Below are 19,862 nucleotides of genomic sequence, written 5' to 3' on the forward strand. Positions count from 1 at the left end.
ATTTAACCATTAAGCTCCCAGTGAGAGACAACATCTATTCTTCCATTTCATTCTTGGGCAGCAACAACCAGCTTCACAGACATTTATTATGTTTACGAATAATAAAGACATAAAATCCAGACAGTTGGTGAAACAGTAATAATTAAAAAGAGATCTAAAGTCTTGTTTAACACTGTCTCTGATGGCCAGTGAGTTCCAGTGTCCCCCCGGTACCCGGTCTCCCCCATGCAGACCCTGTCCAGCGGCGTTAGGACCCAGCGGCAGGCGGCCCTCCGGTGGGGGTCCGTATGCAGACGTGCGGAGAGGAACGGAGACCAGAGTAGACCGGCAGAGAGGCGGCCCCGGTGCTGAGGCAGAGACCAGAGGACAGCGGGAGGGAACGGCTCCGAGCAGCATCCGCCGGTAAGAGACCCTCAACAGTGTGCAGCAGCAGGGGCGCACATCCCGGAGGTAAACCGAGGGGTCGGAGCCAAGACCGGGACAGGTGTGAGGAGCACGAACAGGTGCGCGCGCACTCACGGGCATCAGGGTGAACAGGCGCATCTTCAGCATTAAGGACACTGCTCATGTGCGTCATATGGCGCCTGATTTGTGATTGTAGACGGTGTTTGGCAGATCGTGACTGAGATGGTGAAGGGGCACTGGGCTGAAAAACCCACAGGGATGTAAAAGGAACGGTGCTGTCAGTCCGTCGTTATGTTTTGGAAATTGACACCAAAACAGGTCAAATCGAATTAATTTTAACATTTGGAAATGCACTTTTCCATTTTCCTGTGAAGGGCGTGGTTACAGTTATCAATAATGAGGAATCTGGAACTGGTAACTTTACAGTAGGTTTTCTTCATTTTCTCCAATTTACAGCCTGTTTTGCTGGTGCAAACTCTTAACTAGATTTGTTTTTGTATTTAAATTAAAGCTCTCTTCATGTATGGAGGACTGAACCTGCCAAATTAAAAAATATATACAGAAATATAAAAATGGCTTGATAAGTTCTGTACCATTTATTTATCTATTTTGTCCTTATTTATATTTTTCCTTATTTAATTTTTATCCCTGCATTTATTTCTGCATTGCTTTCTCTTTACATTTTCTTTATCTCTTTTCTTGTTTATTTTTATATTCTATTTTCATCTGACATCTTATTAATTTATTGTCATTCTTTTATTTGTAGTCATATTTACCTCTTCTGTATTCCCCTTTTGCATTTTCTTCCTCTATTTATTTCTGTGTCACCTATTTATTTCTGCGTTGCTTTCTATTTACATTTTCATCAGTATTCCTCTTTTGCATTTTCTTCCTCTATTAATTTGGCAGGTTCAGTCCTCCATATTCATGGAGGAGATCTAAACTTATATAACTTATTTAACATCCAATGGTATCTCATTACACAGTAGGTTGGTTACCTAAGGCTCTGGAGGATGGAGACACAAGGAAAGGCTTGACATGTTCACAACACACATCACAAACATCTGCAAGTGTGTGGGTTTTTCATTCATTTTACACCTACAACAACAAATTAAGGCAGTATGTCAGTTATACTAATATGTCATGACAGTAGTCAGCCTACTAATATTTCATGTTAGTAGTGCAAACTACAACAGACAAGAACAAAATATAAGACAGTAACAGCTCTACAGTAAAAGGGAAGTATAAAGTTATTGGCAGTTGAGACATGACCAATATGCAGGAATTTGAGAGCTTAAGTTTCAAATCAGATTATTAACGTGTGAATTTGAGAATTTCATAAATGAAAGGTTCTCTGTATAATAAAAGTGAAGCACATCCAAGAGCATAGGCAATGCCTCTGTGATGTCACCCAGTGGTTTGTCAGATGCAGATATGACGCCTCCAGATTATTCATCATCATCATCATCATCATCATCATCATTATCATCATCATCAGATCATTATTTGTACAACAGAATGCAGCTGCAAGGGTTAAAACTGACTGAGCTAATGATAATGAACTGAAAACACAGACACACCCTCCAGCACTGGGTAAGTCTGTTTAAATGTATTTAAAATTTATTCAACAACTTATTTTATGGTGATTTCAAAATTTATCAGTGGAAAATAGTCATGGAAATAGCAAACTTAAACACAAAAACTTGCATAATGTTAATGTAAAGAAAGTAAAATGAACATAGAGGGAATGGAAACACCTTTTTAGAATAAATTCTGACGTAGCAAATGTTCATCTCAGCTGACTGATTCGATATTCTGATAAAATGTGAAATCATGTGGGCTGATGAGCAGACTGAGTAATTCTTGTCTCATCAGTGCAAAAAAAGATGTCACTGCCATTTAGATGGAAAATAGCAATAGAATGTTTTGCTTCTTCTACTCTTTTTATTACAGCCCTGTGTTACATAACCTACAGCTCCACCTACTGGCAACACAATGCAGCAGACATTGGCATTTTACTGAAGTGCAGCCAAGTCATTTCAGCTACTTGATAAATGTTAAAACACACAGTTGTGTTTGATTATAATAATGTCATATTTACATAACAGAGCCAGCTAGCTTAATGAGCAGACTAGCTAGTAACCATCCATTCGTCCATCTGTCCATCCATCCATCCATCCATCCATCCATCCATGAGCTTAGAAAAAGTGTGACTGAGCAGGTGAACAGCTGTCAATCAAAGCCCACTGTTGTGTGGACCAGGCTGTAAATAGGTTTATTTGTGCTGTGACGTTTTAAGGCAGGTCCACGAATACTGACTCACTTTTTGGGCCTTCCTAGCAGACATTTAATAAACTGCAGGTTTTAACACTTGACAGTCAGCTTCTCTTTTAAGTCCTGGACATTTTTACTTGGTTTATGGTATTTAGCGACATATAGTTGTAAAGTTTAGTGTTGTCAAGGCTAGCCTAGAACTACTTTTTAGTTTTATATCAAACTGTCTTATCTGGCATTTTTAAAAAAAAAAATGAAATTTCAGATTTTTCACATGGGTTTTTCATGTGCAAATTGAATTAAACTATATATATATATATATATATATATATATATATATAAATATATATAATATATGTATATATAATATATGTGTATATATATATATATATATATATATATATATATATATATATATATATATATATATATATATATTCTAAGGAAACCAAAATGGAACAATTCTATTTTCAGGTAATGAAAATGTAATATGTTCCATTTCTGTAGTTAGGTTTTCTCCAATGTTTCACAGTGAACCTTAAAGTTGTTTATTTCGAATGAATCAGAGTATCTTTATTTGAAAACACATCTTGACTTCCTCAATCCATTGGCAGCTTTTATTTAAGTTGGACTAATCATGGCTTGATAGATTATGTAGATATGAGCAGGTGTGAAAGACAATGAGGACTGACAGATACTCAGAAGACTCCTTGGATGTATGACACAGGAAACATTTATTGGAATAAGCTGGTGTGAACAGCAAGTGTTCAATCTAGGACATTGATTAATCTATTTGCGGAAGCACTTTCCAATATTAAAACTACACATACAACAAAGACAATGAATCAGCCTGTGGTTTAATGTAGAGAATAGTGTGAATGTGTCTCTAACTGGTGTAATCATCTACACATACATATGTCAATCTTAAGGAAAGTATATCAGCTGACATGTGCACATCCATAACAGAAACAGAATCAGCTGCTCTAAATGATAAATATTTAACTGTGGTCCACAGGTTGTTTAGTGAGTTTCATGAACTGGTACATGTATTGGACTCAGTTTTGATGGTTCGCTCTTGTAAAATAGAAACAATGTGTTGCTTTAAACAGAAAACAGTGCCAGATGCAAATCAATTGTGAGTGAATGCAGCCAGTAATAAGACATTTGGTTTTTTCTCTTTCATCGTTTCTGTGGATGATTTGCCATTACTATGGCAACACTTTGTCACTCTAGGTAAACGGCTGGAAAACCAAGCAGTGGTTTACTGTGAGTGGTTTACTTTCAGTGGTTTACTGTTTAGTGTCAGTAGTTTACTGTTAGTGGTTTGGTGTCAGTGGTTTACTGTCAGTAGTTTACTGTCAATGGTTTACTGTTTAATGTCAGTGGTTTAGTGTCAGTAGTTTACTGTTAGTGGTTTTGTGTCAGTGGTTTACTGTTAGTGGTTTAGTGTCAGTGGTTTACTGTCAGTAGTTTACTTTCAGTGGTTTACTGTTTAGTGTCAGTGGTTTACTGTTTAGTGTCAGTGGTTTACTGTCAGTAGTTTACTTTCAGTGGTTTACTGTTTAATGTCAGTGGTTTAGTGTCAGTGGTTTACTGTCAGTATTTTACTGTCAGTGGTTTACTGTTTAATGTCAGTGGCTTACTGTCAGCAGTTTACTGTCAGTGATTTACTGTCAGTAGTTTACTGTCAGTGATTTAGTATCAGTAGTCAAGTTTCAGTGGTTTAGTGTCAGTAGTTTACTTTGACCGAAAAAGGAAAATAATCTTATTAAACATATTTTGTTTTGTTTTTTAGTTATCTAATTTAAAGAAATGTATCTAACTTTGTCCTAAATACTGTAGATTATCCAGCTAATATAGAGCTACATACAGTTTTACCAAGATCTGAGGACACATGAAGTATCTTGAAGTATCAATACCACCAATGGCCACTAGATGCTGCACCAAAAAGCCCAAGCTTAAACTTCTCTATTAAATTACTAAGTCATCAGTTTCCTTCAGATGTTATTCTGACCTCATTTGTTTTCTTTAGACCCTCCAATAAATGTGCTGGCCCTTTAAAATACTGTTTCATTAATAATATGATAGGGTAAATAAAAGACGGTATTGAGCTTTGATTAACAGGTATCACTGACAGTGTGCTCATTTGTTGAGTTGAACTTTCTGAATTTCTGTTCATTGAAAAACACATACTCATTCCTGACAGACAACCAAAGTGTACTTGTGACTAATATGTTACACAAACAAGACCATCAAATGATTTTTTTGCGCAAATGTTGACATAAAACTTATCTTTTTACTGATGTTCTGCAGCTACAGTCCAATACCAGCTCCACTTCTTATACATCTGGATTTAACCAGTAACTAGCTAAAACAATTCATTCATTCATTCATTATGCTTATCATGCTATTATTCATTATTATGCTTTTATATTTTGATTACATTTCAGATAAACTTATTCTAGGTGTAGTCTAGTTTTAATACATCTATAATGGAAAATGTGCTTCTCCATTGGCAAAAATTGAGCTTTAGTCAAACAGGGATGTTTTTGCAGTGGATTAAATACAATTACAGGACATAGATTCAAAAAGACATAGTTGAAATAAATTTATACTGAAATGCTGCTCCACACATCGCCTCATTTTCCCCACTTTGAGGTGTGAGGACATTTTAGCACCCGATGTCACTCTGGTCTCCTTGAATAAATCACAGAGATTATACCTCCAGTGCAACTTTTATCTCCCACTCAAGGACATTCAGGACTTCTTTTAAAATTACATTTCAAGCAATATTTTTAACCATGGGCCATGGATATTTTTCCAGTCTATGAATAATGCAGGATAAAGCCCAGGGGGGTGGGGGGGTTGAAACAGACGGGCTCAGGTGGTCCAAAGTTATTATTGTTTTCTTCTGTTTCTGGACACGTCACATTCCCGTCGCCCAGGGCCTTGAAATTCTTGTGTAACCTGGAGACGCTGGATTGCAGGCTGTTTTTGGCCTGTATTTTTACCCTGTAGCTCAGTTCTTCAGCTCTTTAAGAGATTGTAAATTAGCTGATGGAGTCATTCACCATTTCCTTGCTGCCTGAAAAGCAGCAGAATGTTTTCAGTGCTTTGATTAGAAATCAAAAGACAAATGTCTCAAAATGTACCACAGAAACATCCTGAGCTCTGGTTACAAACACAGGCTGAATGTGAATGTATGTCCAGTCTTCTTGGCAGACGTGGTAATGTGTGGTTGTGGTTGTAAAAGCCTTGTCTGGCTCCACAAATCCAGACGTATAAATCACCTAAGCCCATTACAAAGCCAGGTACAAAGTCCTTCAGTTAAGCACACTTTATGGATTACTTGTATTAATATATATCATATTTAACATTGTATGTGACTCTTTCCATTGATCTCTAGCAGTAAATAAACTACATTCCGCTGTTTGGTTTTAAACACTATATGGGCGCCTCCTTCAGAGCTAAAAGTTGAATGCAATTTAAAGCCCTATTTGTTGGATAGTGGTGGCAAGTAACTAGTTTTCTTTAGTAGATAATAAATAATCTCCAGAGAAGAAAAGGGAAACTAACAGCCAGAACCTGGAGTTCCTAAAATGCCCATTTGACATCCAACATTTTTCCTGACAGGCAGCTCTTGACTGCCGTGGAGTTTAAGGATGGACATTGACAAGACCGTCAGAGGATTCTGTCATGCAAATGTTGCATCTACCTTTCCTTTACCTGGCCTGTGAGTGTAACCAGCTACATTTGCTAAGGTTAGCATTAACTGAGTAATGGATTCAGAGAGTGTATGGAAGTAGGTGGTGTCTGTGATGTCACCCATTGGTTTTTGCACGATCAAATTGAAACCAGGAGTTTGTCTTTTAGCTGTGTTACAACATTGGTTCTTTAAAGCCAGATGTGATGTGTTTGGGTAAAAGGGCAAAAGCTGCAGGGGCAATGGATAAGCTAATGCTAAACACTAGCTTACTAGCAGGGTAAAATGGTAAAATTTTCATGTTCCTGTTAGTGTAATTTATTGACTATAAACAAACTCTCTGTGAGGAACAAAAGTTTAACAAACAGAAGATATGAAAAATCTAGTCTAGCTGCTGAATGACCCGTCATTCAAAGTCTGACAGCAGTTTGGATCCCCCAGAGCACAAAAGCCCCTAGTTCTGCTTTTAATCCAATCCTGTCAAACACACTCCAATCCAAATTACACAGCCTTGGACTGAACACCACAATATGCAATTGGATTTTTGATATTTTAACAAACCACTCATGCAGTCACTTTCTAAGTGTGGGCTGTTTCTATTGATCTATGCACTTTTCATACTCAACTGTGGACCCTCTTTCCAGATAACCTCATCATCACATTTTCTGATGACACAATCAGCAACAAAAAGTCAGTTTATATAAGTGAAGTACGCTATCTGGCATCATGGTTTGAAAAGCACAACTTGCCCTTAACATGAAAAAAACCTGTGGACAAAAAGAAGGATTGGGCATGAGGTGGTGGAGCGGGATTGTGATTGAGGACCAGTCCTTGAGTGTTAACTGTAGGAAACATAATCTATTCTATCTGATGAAACTCAGTCGTGCTAAAATCCCTCAACAGCTCATGGTGAACTTCTACCACTGTTCTATTGGTAGAATATTGACCTTCCAGTCTAGAACATGGTGAAAACATCAGGGAAAATCAGTAGAACCAGCCCATCGAGACCACCTGCCATCTACGTCATATCCATAACATCCTGGTGCATTGGTTTTCATTATGTTTGCATTTTGGGGACATTTATCTAAATATGGACAAAACACTGTCCAGTACCAAAGATGTCAATCCTTCTGTTTGAGGTAGACCACCAGATCACTTATCAGAGTCCAAATAAAACAGTTGAGAACAGAATGACCATTTGGAAAAGATTATTGAGTTTTTCAGAGAGGAGTCCAATATGTAAAGTTGACACAACTGTATGTAAATAAATAAATAAATAAATATATAAAAAGCAGGTAAATGGATCTTCATCTGTGATATCCACTCAGACAGTTTGTAAACATAAGAACAGCCGTATACTGTACTACAGGAAGTGCAGCCAGAGGGAGCTGCATAGTTCCACTGAGAAAAAGTGCATTTGGTTGGGCCTCATTTGCAGTTATAGCTGCATAGGAGTGGAACTCAATTTCAGTGGCAATTAGAGAACTGTCATCTTATAATGAGTTCAAAATGCGCCTAAAAAACTGGTACATTAATAATTGGAGCTGCCAACATTAGAAATGTTCTAGTCCTGTCCCTGTTGTATTTTTTTAATACGCATGAGTGCCAAGTGTATTTTAATATTTTTTTTTACTTACTTTGACTGATGTGTTATTAATTGTAAATTTTGTATTGCAAAACTTGTATTTGTTTGTGTTTGGGTATTTACATTTTGTTTTGAAGTTGTATGTTTATAACCTTGTGTTTCCTTTTAGTGTGACAATTTAACATCTGTCCAGGACTGCAGATGAAAAATAGCCATTAGGCTAACTCTGGTGCATTTACAGCAATTTCAATTAATGTACAATGTCCTTGTTAAATAAACCAATTTATTTATAATTTATATAAATGTAAAAAGAAAAAAAAAAAGAATTTTCCTTGCCTGGAAAATGTATTGTATGTAGTTCATTGTCTACAGTTCTCTACAAATCTATACTCTACTGTCTATAGTTTGTTATCCAAACTTAGATTAACAGGCTGTTTAATTTACATTTTTTTTAGGCCTAACCAGGCTCACCTGTGATTTTAGGGTCTTGTATGATGGTAGTATTCTTAGGGGGCTTACGACGACCGACGGATTGTCAGGGTCTTTTGATGGCAGCTAACATCTCTGGCCTATTTTCTGTATGTGGTGGCCATGTTGTTTATTTTGAATGGATGAATTGCTTATATGTACATTACATTTTCTACATAAAGTATTCTATATTAACAAAAAACACTTTTCTTTATCATTTTACTTGTGGCTCGGTCATAAATACAGGTCTGACATTTCTAATGAACAAAGACATAAAACATCACGTCTCAAATTTGCCAATCTATTGTGATTTAATTCTGTATACACCTTGGCCGGATTGATGTTCATTCATTTAAAAGGAGGGCTATCCCATACAGCTCCACTGACGCATTTGTTCCTATAGACCGTAGTTACCAATGCGACATCTAGTCTACATGTCAGTGTTGAGTACTTAAAAGTTACAGTTACAGTGTTAGCTAGCGAGAGGTGTTGTCACGAAGTTAGCATTAGTGGTAGCTTGGTTGGGTTCACCCTTCACTCCCTGATTCACCAAATCCCACAAACAGTAAAATAACTACTTACAGAGGTTACATTGACTTATTTGATCAAATCTATCTTATTGACTTAACCCCTGCACTTAATTACAACCTGCTCTAAAAGTATGTATAGATGTGAATGATTCTACCATGGATGCTGAATTTGCTAGCCCGAGGCATCCAAGAAAGCTTCAGTTGAGTTGACTGATGCCATAGACATACAGCCATTCTGAGATCAACCAAAGAACCATGAACTGAATCCCTCTTTTACACCACAAGGTTTGGTGAAGGACTTGTCCTAGAACATAAATTTATTACATAAATTTCAGCTTTGACAGATTTTCATTTTTCATGAACCAGAATAGGACTGTGGCTCAGACTTCAACCTCTCCGACAGTTTTCAAACCCCAACACCAAAATCCTTCCCCAGCACCAAAAACCAGAATGTGAATGGCTGTTTTTACTTGTTCTATGTGCTTCTGATGTTGTGTTTGTTCTTATTTTAGCTTGTGTTGGGTGTCGGTCCAATCACAGTACTCCTGCATCTCCTGCTCAGCCAATCAGTCTCCTCATCCACATCATGTGAACATATCTGTGGCTGTGAACATATCTGAGGAGTTCTCATCAAACCTATGTGAGTCATGGTGACGCTGTGATCACGACCATATCTCTGCAGGACTGCTCACCCGTGTTTATATGAATGTAAGCTGAATCATGTCATAGGACGATCACAGATGGAATCATGTCCAGAGGAAGTAGCCTTATTTAATGACCAGTGCTTATGGAGCACAACTAAATAAGATCATTGAAATGAGAAACTCAATCTCCAATTACTTGTTTGTTTTTCCTTCCAGTTTCTCTGTCTGCCTCCAATAAGTCCTAGTACAGAGGCATCATGGGAGGTGTGGCATTGGACGTGGGTGCAACAGGAGTGAAGGCGCCAGACGGAGGGTGGGGTTGGGCGGTGCTGGCCGGATGCTTCGTCATCACAGGCTTCTCTTATGCCTTTCCTAAAGCAGTCAGTGTGTTTTTCAAAGAGCTGATCAGGGAGTTTGGGGTGGGCTACAGCGACACCGCCTGGATCTCCTCCATCCTGTTGGCCATGCTCTACGGCACCGGTATGACCCTAACCAAACAAGAACCAACACTACTATACTTTGGAGTTTTACTTTCTGCATTTGAACACAAAGATCCACACATTCTGCTCCTTATACTTTAAAAACGGGCTTGAGTTTTAAAGCATTAGAGAAGAATTATCGACTATTTTGCACCATCATGAATTATTTTAACCGAAATGTGTGGAACATTAACAGTTAGAAAAGATGGAACAAAATAAACATAGAAGAAACAAACATCTATCTGCACACCTTCACTCTGGGAATTTCTCATTTAGTGTATATTCTGTTGGCAAGACTGAATCAAAATACACAAAATTGGAGAAATTTGATTCTTACTCAAGAAGAAAACTGTTGAAGAATTCTATTATTGAGATGTAGCAAGAAGAAAAACAACAAAGAAATTTCAAGCAATGACTGTTAAAGAAAAGAAATAAAAGACAATGAGGATGACACCTGCGATTTATAATTTTTTTTTTTTTAGTTAATTTTTTCCCACAACATTAAACCTCAGTATACAAAATGAGGAACAATCTGAGTTATTACTCCACAAGATGAAGAGAATATAAAACCTTAAAAAGAAAATATTTAGAAGGAAACATTTTTGTTGTTTAAGATGTAACAAGAAATATAGTGTGGCCAAAACAATGTGAGACATTGGACATAAAACAAAAGATAGTTCAGAATATGATTTTGTGAATATTTGGTTCAGTTTTTAAACTGGTTTTCACAATATTAAATCAAAATAGACTAAATGAGTGTTTACTCCACAAAATAACTACACCATAAAAGACACGGTAGGCATAAGAAGATGAAAACTATGAACTAAAAAAATGTAACAAGACCCAACAGATATGAAATGGAGAGTGGAGCGTCAAAGATATTACAATGTTTCAAGTAAATCTGATGTTTACATTGAAAAGATTTGAGGGTCAATGAAACAAAGGCCTGGTTCCCTCTACAGCTGAGACAAATAAAGGCCAAAGCATTATTATACACCTTCACAAAATCAGATCTCATATCAACCTGAATAGAGAACACATATTGACATAAAAGTCCTACAGTGGAGAATGTGTGTACTTTTGCCACCTCTAACACAATCCAAATACTGAATCATAACTACCATTACTCATATCTTCCCTTCAGACAGACCAGTAACAGTTTGATTTAAGTCTTTATGATGTAAAAGCTGTATGACACATCAGTAAAACCCCCCACCCCACTTCCTGGGGGTATTTTCCTCCACTCAGGTCCATTGTGCAGTGTGTTAGTGAACCGTTTTGGCTGTCGTCCGGTCATGATGGTGGGCGGCCTGTTTGCCTCTCTGGGAATGATCCTGGCCTCTTTCTCCACCAGCATCATCCACATCTACCTCTGCACTGGAGTCATAACAGGTCTGAATCTCTGATAGAGCTCTTTCAGCAGATGTGATTTGACCTTTACAAATTAGTGACCATAGTTTGTCTAGAATCCCTCATTCAAAGTGAAAGCGGTGTGACATCATATACCTTCTTTTTGTGAGTATACACAGGTCAAATGCACATAATTCAGGATTAATATAAAAACATTCAAACAAGCTTTTCTTCAGTTCACTCTAAGCATTTAAAACCCATTAGATGTCATCAAGCTCTTCTTGGGGAAATTAAAAGCCCTTCTTTTCTCTGAAACAGTGTATCCAGTGGAATTGATTTTGGCTGTCCTGAATTCAGTGTGGGTCTGCAAAGATCCAAGGATAACCCACATGTATTCAAAGCCTGTTTTGTACCAGCACTTCCTGTGGATTTGTGATATTTGTGATCTTTTAAAATTCTGTTATTCCTGAGTTTTACAGATCTTGCTAGTTGTAGTTGTAAGTTATCACTTCAGTGTCAGTGCTGGTAACTTTGATAACTATGATGCATGAAAATATCACTGAAATGAAATGTCCTTGTTGTACAATAACTAATAATGAAAGCAGCAGGCAGCTATGGTTGGGCCCTTGCATGTTTATGTCCCCTGAATCTCCCCTGTCCCCTGAGTTAAAGTCTTAAAACAGATGTGATGAAAGACTTTGCTTTGTACAACAGCCCTTAAAGGTTGTTGTAAGTAAATATTACTTCATGTGTCAGCAGTACATTGGCTGGATATGGTGACACCTGTTGGCTGTTGTGTATTTGTCCAAGGGTTTTTTTTTTTTGTACATGTACCAGATTTGACAAATCTAAGTGAAACATCATGTGATTTGAAATGTATAAGGGGGCACTACTGAGCTGTTCAGTGTTAGTGTTCCCACACCTTTGTCCAAGATAAATATAATATAGAAAACTCACCACTTCTGACACATGAGTTTTAGAGTAAGTGTAGCTCCTACAGAAACACAACATAAAGGTAACACCATACTGGCTGCTATGATATGTCATCACATATGTCAATGCATCCAGATGAGCTGTAGGGATTTAAATGAGTGATGTTTAGATAAGTGATGTGGATGTTGTATATATTTAAATAAGTGGATGTAAAGAGTTTTTTTCACTGCTGTAGGTCTGGGGTTAGCCTTGAACTTTCAACCATCTCTGATTATGCTTAACCGCTACTTCGATGAGAAGCGTCCTCTGGCCAATGGGCTTTCAGCAGCCGGAAGTCCTGTTGCCCTTTGCTGCCTCTCCCCCCTGGGCCAAGTCCTCCAGTACCAGTATGGATGGAGGGGGGGCTTCCTCATCCTTGGGGGTATTCTTCTCAACTGCTGTGTATGTGGAGCCCTCATGAAGCCTTTGGTGCCTCCAAAGACACTCAAAGACAACAATCTGGAACAAGAAAACCCAGAGGACACAGAGAAGAAGCAGAAGAAGTCCAGAGCTAAACTCCTGGACTTTTCTGTTTTCAAAGACTGTGGTTTCGTCATCTACACAGTGGCAGCTTCCATCATGGTGCTGGGCTTGTTTGTGCCCCCTGTCTTTGTTGTGAGCTATGCTAAGGAGATGGGAACTGAAGATACCAAAGCTGCTCTGCTGCTCACCATTCTGGGCTTCATTGATATCTTTGCACGGCCCACGTGTGGTGTGATTGCAGGACTTAAATGGGTTCGTCCTCGCTGTGTCTACCTCTTTAGCTTTGCTATGATCTTCAATGGAACCACTGACCTGATTGGATCACAGGTTGGTGACTGCCTGCTCTTTATTTACTGTCACCAAAATGTTTAAACAACGGAATTGTCTCTAAACATGATGACTTTGTTGGTGTTTCTTTGGTCCCAGGCAAAGGACTACGGGTCTCTGGTGGTCTTCTGCATCTTCTTTGGTGTCTCCTATGGCATGGTAGGAGCGCTGCAGTTTGAAGTTCTCATGGCAATAGTTGGTACAGAGAAGTTCTCCAGTGCCATTGGTCTGGTTCTGCTCATGGAGGCCATTGCTGTTCTTGTTGGGCCACCTGGTGCAGGTTAGTTTACACTAGATGGACACATTCACGGTAGTCCCTTTTACACAGCACTTCTGTTCTGGGAATGTTTCACCTTTATTCCAAAATGACGTCTGTGTAAATGAAATGGTGGGATCATTTGGCTCATGACCTCTATCACAGCTCTGTAACACCTTGGAAGTAGTAACAGAGCTGTGATAAAGGTGGAATCATGATTCCAGAATGCTATGTAAAAGGAACACCTCTCGTTCCGCAATCAAGGTATCGTTTTGATGACATATTACGTGTGCAACCCCCGCACTGGAGGGATTTAAAAATGAGTGTGGGCCGTATACAGTAAAGAAACAGATCAATGCGACCAGAAAGATGTCAAACTGGGAGATCCGCGAGCTGTTGTCATCTCAGGCGGAGGGCTCTAGCCATGCTAACATTTGTGGAACAGTGAAAGACAGGCTGACTCTGTAGAAGTTAGCTAAGAAGCTATGCTCAGGGTATTTCTAACGTGCACGTTGTACATCACACTACATCCCTTTGATTCAGGAACGCAGATCCGCTGTGTAAAAGTCCAGCCTGTCTCACCTCTGATACTCCTTTGGCTTGGCTGTGTAAATCAGTCAATGGTGGCAAAAAGGTGGGATCGCCATCTCACCTTTTTTCCAGGATCTCAGTGGAAAAGTGGCTACTGTTAGTCATAAGATCTTCACATAGTGAGACAGTGACAAATAAGTGACACAAAGTCCAGAATACCCATCTATAAATATTGTGTATGAAAACTTTTGATATTGGCAGCGATGCTAATTTGCGATTGTTACAATACTTGCTCAATTACAAGCCATAAAAGGTTTGAACTAGATTCTTTAGAAATAAATATGGATGTAATTACGGCTAGGCCACATTAAATTTTTTGGCATCTGGGGCTGTGCTAATAATCAACAGTAAATATTCAAAGCTTCAGTGGGAGGGGGTCATGAACATTTCACCTGTGAATAATCCAGAGCTGTAGTAAATTCAGTCGTGGTGTCACAGCCTTGACAATCAAACACAGATTTAAATAATATATATCTTGATAAAGTGAATGATAAAGATGATAGATGATTGTAATGTGGCAAAGTGAGCATAACATTTTGACTATTGCCCTGCAGGATAAAGTGAATAACAGTGATTCTTATATCCCTAGAGACCTGTTAGCTCATCCTCAGTAATGCTAATGACCTACGATGCACTGTACTAATGCCTCCACACACCCATCCCTCACTACTCAATGCTCAATTATGTTCTGGAAGTCAGTCTCAGTGGGCTATTGTGAAGAATGTTTTAGTTCCCTAACATGGCCACTGAGGTGTATCATCAGTCGTAGTCTTGTATAGGTGTTTTGGATGAATGGACCTGTGAGGTTTGACACATATCTGGATTTTACAAAGTATGCTTTGTTTTCTTCCGTTGAATGTTAGTTCCATCTTAAGTTGTTAGTAAGTTAGTAATTTGGGTCCAGATGTGTTGAAGACTACAGTGCACATATTGTTTGTAGATATCATTTGACTTGTTTGTTGTTGTTTATATCTACAGAGATTTTTATATGTACTTTTATACTGTTGTTATTGTTATTTCTATATACACTTTTTTTTTTTTTTTTTATCTTTTTACTTTTATACTTTTTGTTGTTGTTTCAGCTGGTTCTGGAGTTAAGGACAAGTTTGTCTATTTCAGACATGTCTTTTTCACATTTTGACTATTTCTTTGGCCTGTTCAAATAATTGTTTAATTGAATCAAAGAAAATAATTGCTAGATTAATCGATTACAAAAATAATCAATAGCTGCAGCTCTAATCCTGAACATAACCAGATCTAGACCAGAGCTCATTCACTGGAACATGAACTGTATGTATAATATAGTTTCTACAAATCTGCTGATATTTTTGTTTTATTTAAACTAATGTTTACTATGAGTGTGTTATTAAATATTTTGAATGATGAAATATTCTATAATTGTAGTTATTATACATGGTAATGCAATACCTTTACTATAGCCGATTGTTTCTAATTTAAAATTATTTGGAATGCAATGGAATTCAGTGCAATAACTGAGGCCAGCCTTATTAAAGTGAACTCTTTGCTTTGGTTCCAAAAGTGGTCACATTAGTGGGGTTAAATTGTATATATTTTTTATTAGTGTATGATGAAAAGAACTTACAATTTGAAGTGATTTAAAACATTTATAATACTAATTTTGCTTGGGGTGAAACCCCCTGTGGGGCTTCACCATGGACCCCACAATTCTCCTGCCCCCCCCTCAATTTTTTCTGGTTCCACCACTGTTCCTTGATCTGCTTTAGGGCCACAAATGAAAGTTAATAATGGAAATGATCAGATTCCATATGATTAGTGTTGACTACACTGTTCTTAAAAACAAAACAACAAACGCTTGTCTGTATTTGGGACATAGAGTTGATTTGTGGTCTTGGTCTGTTCTGTCCTCTGCTTTAGGTCTGCTACTCGATGCCACCAAGAACTACATGTGTGTCTTCCTCCTGGCAGGAAGTGAGGTGTTCCTCTCGGCTGTGGTTCTGGCCACCTGTAACTTTATGTGTATAAGAAACAAGCGTCCAGAGCCAGAAGACAAGGTTGATGATGTGATAGAGATAGAGACAGAGACAGCGAAGAGACTGGAGTCCAGCATACCTGAAGAAGAACATGAAGAAGAGGAGAAAGGAGCCAGAGAGGAGCAAGAGAAGGAGACACAGAAGGAGGTGGTCATGGAGTTAAAGGAGCAGGATGAGAAAGTTGAGGAGATCAGAGAAGAGAGCAGAGGAGTAGACTCACAGGAAGTGAAGTTCCCGAAAGAACCTCAGCAAAATGGTGCAATGACCCAAACTCCTGAAACATGTCTGTAAACATGAGTGAAGGGTTTGGACGGGTTCACAGGTACAGAAACACATTCCCTTTGTCAAAAACATCCTATAACAGGATAGAGCATATAACAACAGTTCTGATGTTGGATTGCTGAGCTTTCCATCATTCAGTGTTAACTCTGATGTCAGTTATTTACACTAAGCCTTTTGGTGTCACTGCCATAGAGTTCTATGTAAATTAGATATAATCAGTAAAAACTTAAGTGTTGATCAAATTGGAGCTTTATTTGGATGTATTTACCAGCAGATTCATTAAACACATAAGGCTGGAAATGTCCTGTATTTATGTCTCAAATCCTGCGAAAAGATCAAAACCATGAACAGATCCTGCAGAATTCTGTTTAGTGATTAACACAAACTATGGAGATTTTCATGTTTTACAAAATATCGAATATGCAGGTTAATAATTTTAAAGAGTATTACTAACTTACAGAATGTCCTACAAAAATACATTTTCCTTGCAGCAATAAATAGTAACACACCAATTGGCAGTGGTGGAATCCCAGCTCCATAAAGTAAAAGTCCTGCCATGTATTGGTTCAACCTGTTCCCTTAACGCATGTGATTCCACTAATTATCCCATCTACCTGGATGAGGAGTTGTGCTCATCAAAATGGGCCGGTTCATTGAATGGTTGGAGAAAATACATGACAGGACTTTTACTTTGTGGAGCTGGGATTCTCCACCACTGCCAATAGGTGAGAACATAGAACCACAGATACATTAAAGAGAACCGACGCTATTCTCTCAGTGGCTACTTGTGGTACTGCAGCAAAACAAGATTTGACATTTTAATAATACTGTGGGTGGCAGCAGTGGGTGAAAATGTTCATTTCCATGCATATTGAGTGGGTTTTGCAGGTACAGTGGGCTGTAAAAAAACCCCCACAAAAGCCAGAAATGTTTTTCAGCACTTTCTCCAATTACCAATTATCCACTGAATGAAAAATGGAAACCATTTTAGAGACCAGAGAACACTTGTGTCATAAGCACACACAACCAATGCTAACAACCAACAACAACCAATCCAGGGGGTTGTTTATGCTACAATGACTTCATAAAACTTTTAAAAATGATGTATTATGTACCACGGACAAATGTTCCTGGTTGCATCTTGTTTTCAACTCATGCTGCTCATATGTGCCTTAAGTTGCCCCCTGGGAACAAATGAAGTTTTCTGAATCTGAATCTAAGACAGTGGAAATGACTAAAGCTAGCTTCAATCTATTAAGAGGTTAATCATTTGTGAAATGTAGGAGCTCAGTTTTTTGGTTTCACCTTTTAATTGGATTTGTTGACTGTAAGAAAGATACTGGATAATTCCAGCTTAATCATTAAAAAACAAAAATGCTGCTTTGTTTTTGCTGTGTGCTCTAGAGTCTAAGTCCTGGTTTGGTGGGTAAATGGATACTAATGACACCATTCTGCATTTAATGGGTAGAGATTTTTAAGCAAAAGTTTGAAAGTTTCCAATAAACAGAGACTCTGTGCTTTTAGTGAGAAACACACTGTAAAATCAGTGTTAAATGGTTGTTTGTTGACGTTACACGCATGAGTGTCAGTGTTACAGTTGTTCGAAGGTTGTTACTGCTCTTGTGGCTTTTTGATTCATCCTTAGATTATAACACGTTACTTATGTAACCCTCATCAGAGGTTTACAGTCTTCAGGATCTTTCAGAAAACATTTCTGAGTTGTATGTTAACTTTGTATTGAAGTCTTCATCACCATTCTTTAACAGATCTTTCCATGAAAGTCACCTAACTGCATTTGTGACTGTGGTTAACTGTAGATGTGAAGCTTCTGTGTGTTAAAAATGGCATTTGTCTCCAAATAGCTCATTGTTTAACAGAACAAAGGACACTTAAATTCTAAGCCTTTGTTATTGTCATCATTTTAATTTGTAGGCTAAAAAATGTTTGCCGTCCACTTTCAATGAGTCACTTTAAATTCATCCTCGTGTGTTGGATGTGAATTGGAATATAAAGCTTTAGAAAATCAACTAGTAGATTATAATAAATATAGAAACTGGGATGGGATGGGATCAGGCAGCAGGAATGATTGAAAAGGCTGTGAACTGACAGGGCAAAAATGGATTTTACTAATTGATCACTGAACTGTAGATTGTTTATTCTGTTTCAATATTGTGATGTTTGTGTGATTTTGAATGAATATGAGTCAGATTTGTGTGTGTTCATCTGCAGATGTGAAACTTATGTTGAGTCTCATGCTGTTAACAGTTTTCTAAGTTTCCCACATAGATGATAAAAGTGTGTTCACTGATTTGTATGTAGGAAACATGAGTTGTTTCTTCAGCTGAAGTCCTTCAACTCACACCTGAATCTGTCAGTGCCTCTTCTGCTCCTCTACAGTCGTAACATCAGTGACTATTAGATTAGAACTGGACTTAGCTAACATCATTCAATGACACATAAAGCTAACAAGCATGTGCAAATGTTCCATATTGGATATTTAAAGGGAACTTTTGTTTATTTATAACTCTGAAATGTTTGTGCAGTGTTTTATCCAAGTATTCCTAATGCATCAGGTTTTGTTCAATTGTTATCTTGTCAGACTCCATCCCTTAGACCCTTCATTCAACATGTTCAAAGCTAAATTGGTGTCTATTTGTTGATACATCAGATTTGCTTGTAGTAGTGTTTGCAATACTTTTGGTTTACTGGTTTACTCTCATAGCTTCTTACTTGGTTTAACTAAATTACGGTCACATTGGAAGATACACAACAATTGTCAGGTAGCCTACAAGCAATGCTCGCTTGTAGAGATTTAACTTATTTTAGCATCTTTCTTTGTTTTGATCTCACTGTTTGCAAAGAAACAATGCAGCCCCTTCTTTAAGCTTCTTTCAGCTTGGTGTTTTGGGTTCATTGTCTACATCTTTGTGGTTTTGGGGTCTTTGTTGTGGTTCCCAGCATTACTTTTTGAAACAACATCAAGCATCAAGCAGTTCTGGAAACAGCTAAGTCCATATTATAACAGTAAACAAAACATAACATAAATAGATTTTAATCCCAATTTGATGTATTGTCAGTTAAATTTAATGTAACTTTAGCAATTAAGACTGGACTGAGTTTTGTAATAGTTGTAAATGTTAATTTTCCATTCGATTTTTATGGATGATTAATGAGATGTTAGAGTTTTATGGTAACAACTTTGATAAACACACTTCAGACCTCCTGCTCATCACCAAAAGACAAATGAATATAAAAAGTGAACATAAAATATAAACAAAACGACGAATAAATATTAGAATAACTAGCGCGTTGACCCATGGGGAACCACGGGCTCTAGATGTAGTAGTTTTTATGCTGGGGAGAGCTGACTTTTGGGAAAAGATGTTAATCTATGTTTTATAAGTACTGACAAAAAAATTGTTCTGTAAATCATTCTTTAAAATTTAAATGACAGTTAATATTTTAATACCGATGTCTAGGGATTGAAGTTAATAAATGCGT

The 19,862-nt window shown here is 37.7% G+C and overlaps 1 protein-coding gene across 3 annotated transcripts; it reads left to right on the top strand.

Moving 5' to 3' along the window:
- The first annotated feature begins 310 nt into the window (after positions 1-310).
- slc16a3a (solute carrier family 16 member 3a) lies at positions 311-19,629 on the top strand. Of its 3 annotated transcripts, none has more exons than XM_030141578.1 (7): positions 311-503; positions 9,478-9,605; positions 9,826-10,089; positions 11,337-11,480; positions 12,607-13,220; positions 13,320-13,500; positions 15,964-19,629. In XM_030141578.1, exons 3-7 carry the CDS (start codon positions 9,867-9,869, stop codon positions 16,368-16,370), a joined length of 1,569 nt encoding a protein of 522 aa, XP_029997438.1. In that variant the 5' UTR covers positions 311-503; positions 9,478-9,605; positions 9,826-9,866; the 3' UTR covers positions 16,371-19,629. The 3 variants fall into 3 exon arrangements, with proteins under 3 accessions (XP_029997438.1, XP_029997437.1, XP_029997436.1); XM_030141577.1 differs by having other exon boundaries at positions 311-450; XM_030141576.1 differs by having other exon boundaries at positions 315-402.
- The last annotated feature ends 233 nt before the right edge of the window (positions 19,630-19,862 follow it).

Source organism: Sphaeramia orbicularis, chromosome 8 (genome assembly GCF_902148855.1).
Source record: "Sphaeramia orbicularis chromosome 8, fSphaOr1.1, whole genome shotgun sequence".
NCBI lineage: Eukaryota > Metazoa > Chordata > Actinopteri > Kurtiformes > Apogonidae > Sphaeramia > Sphaeramia orbicularis.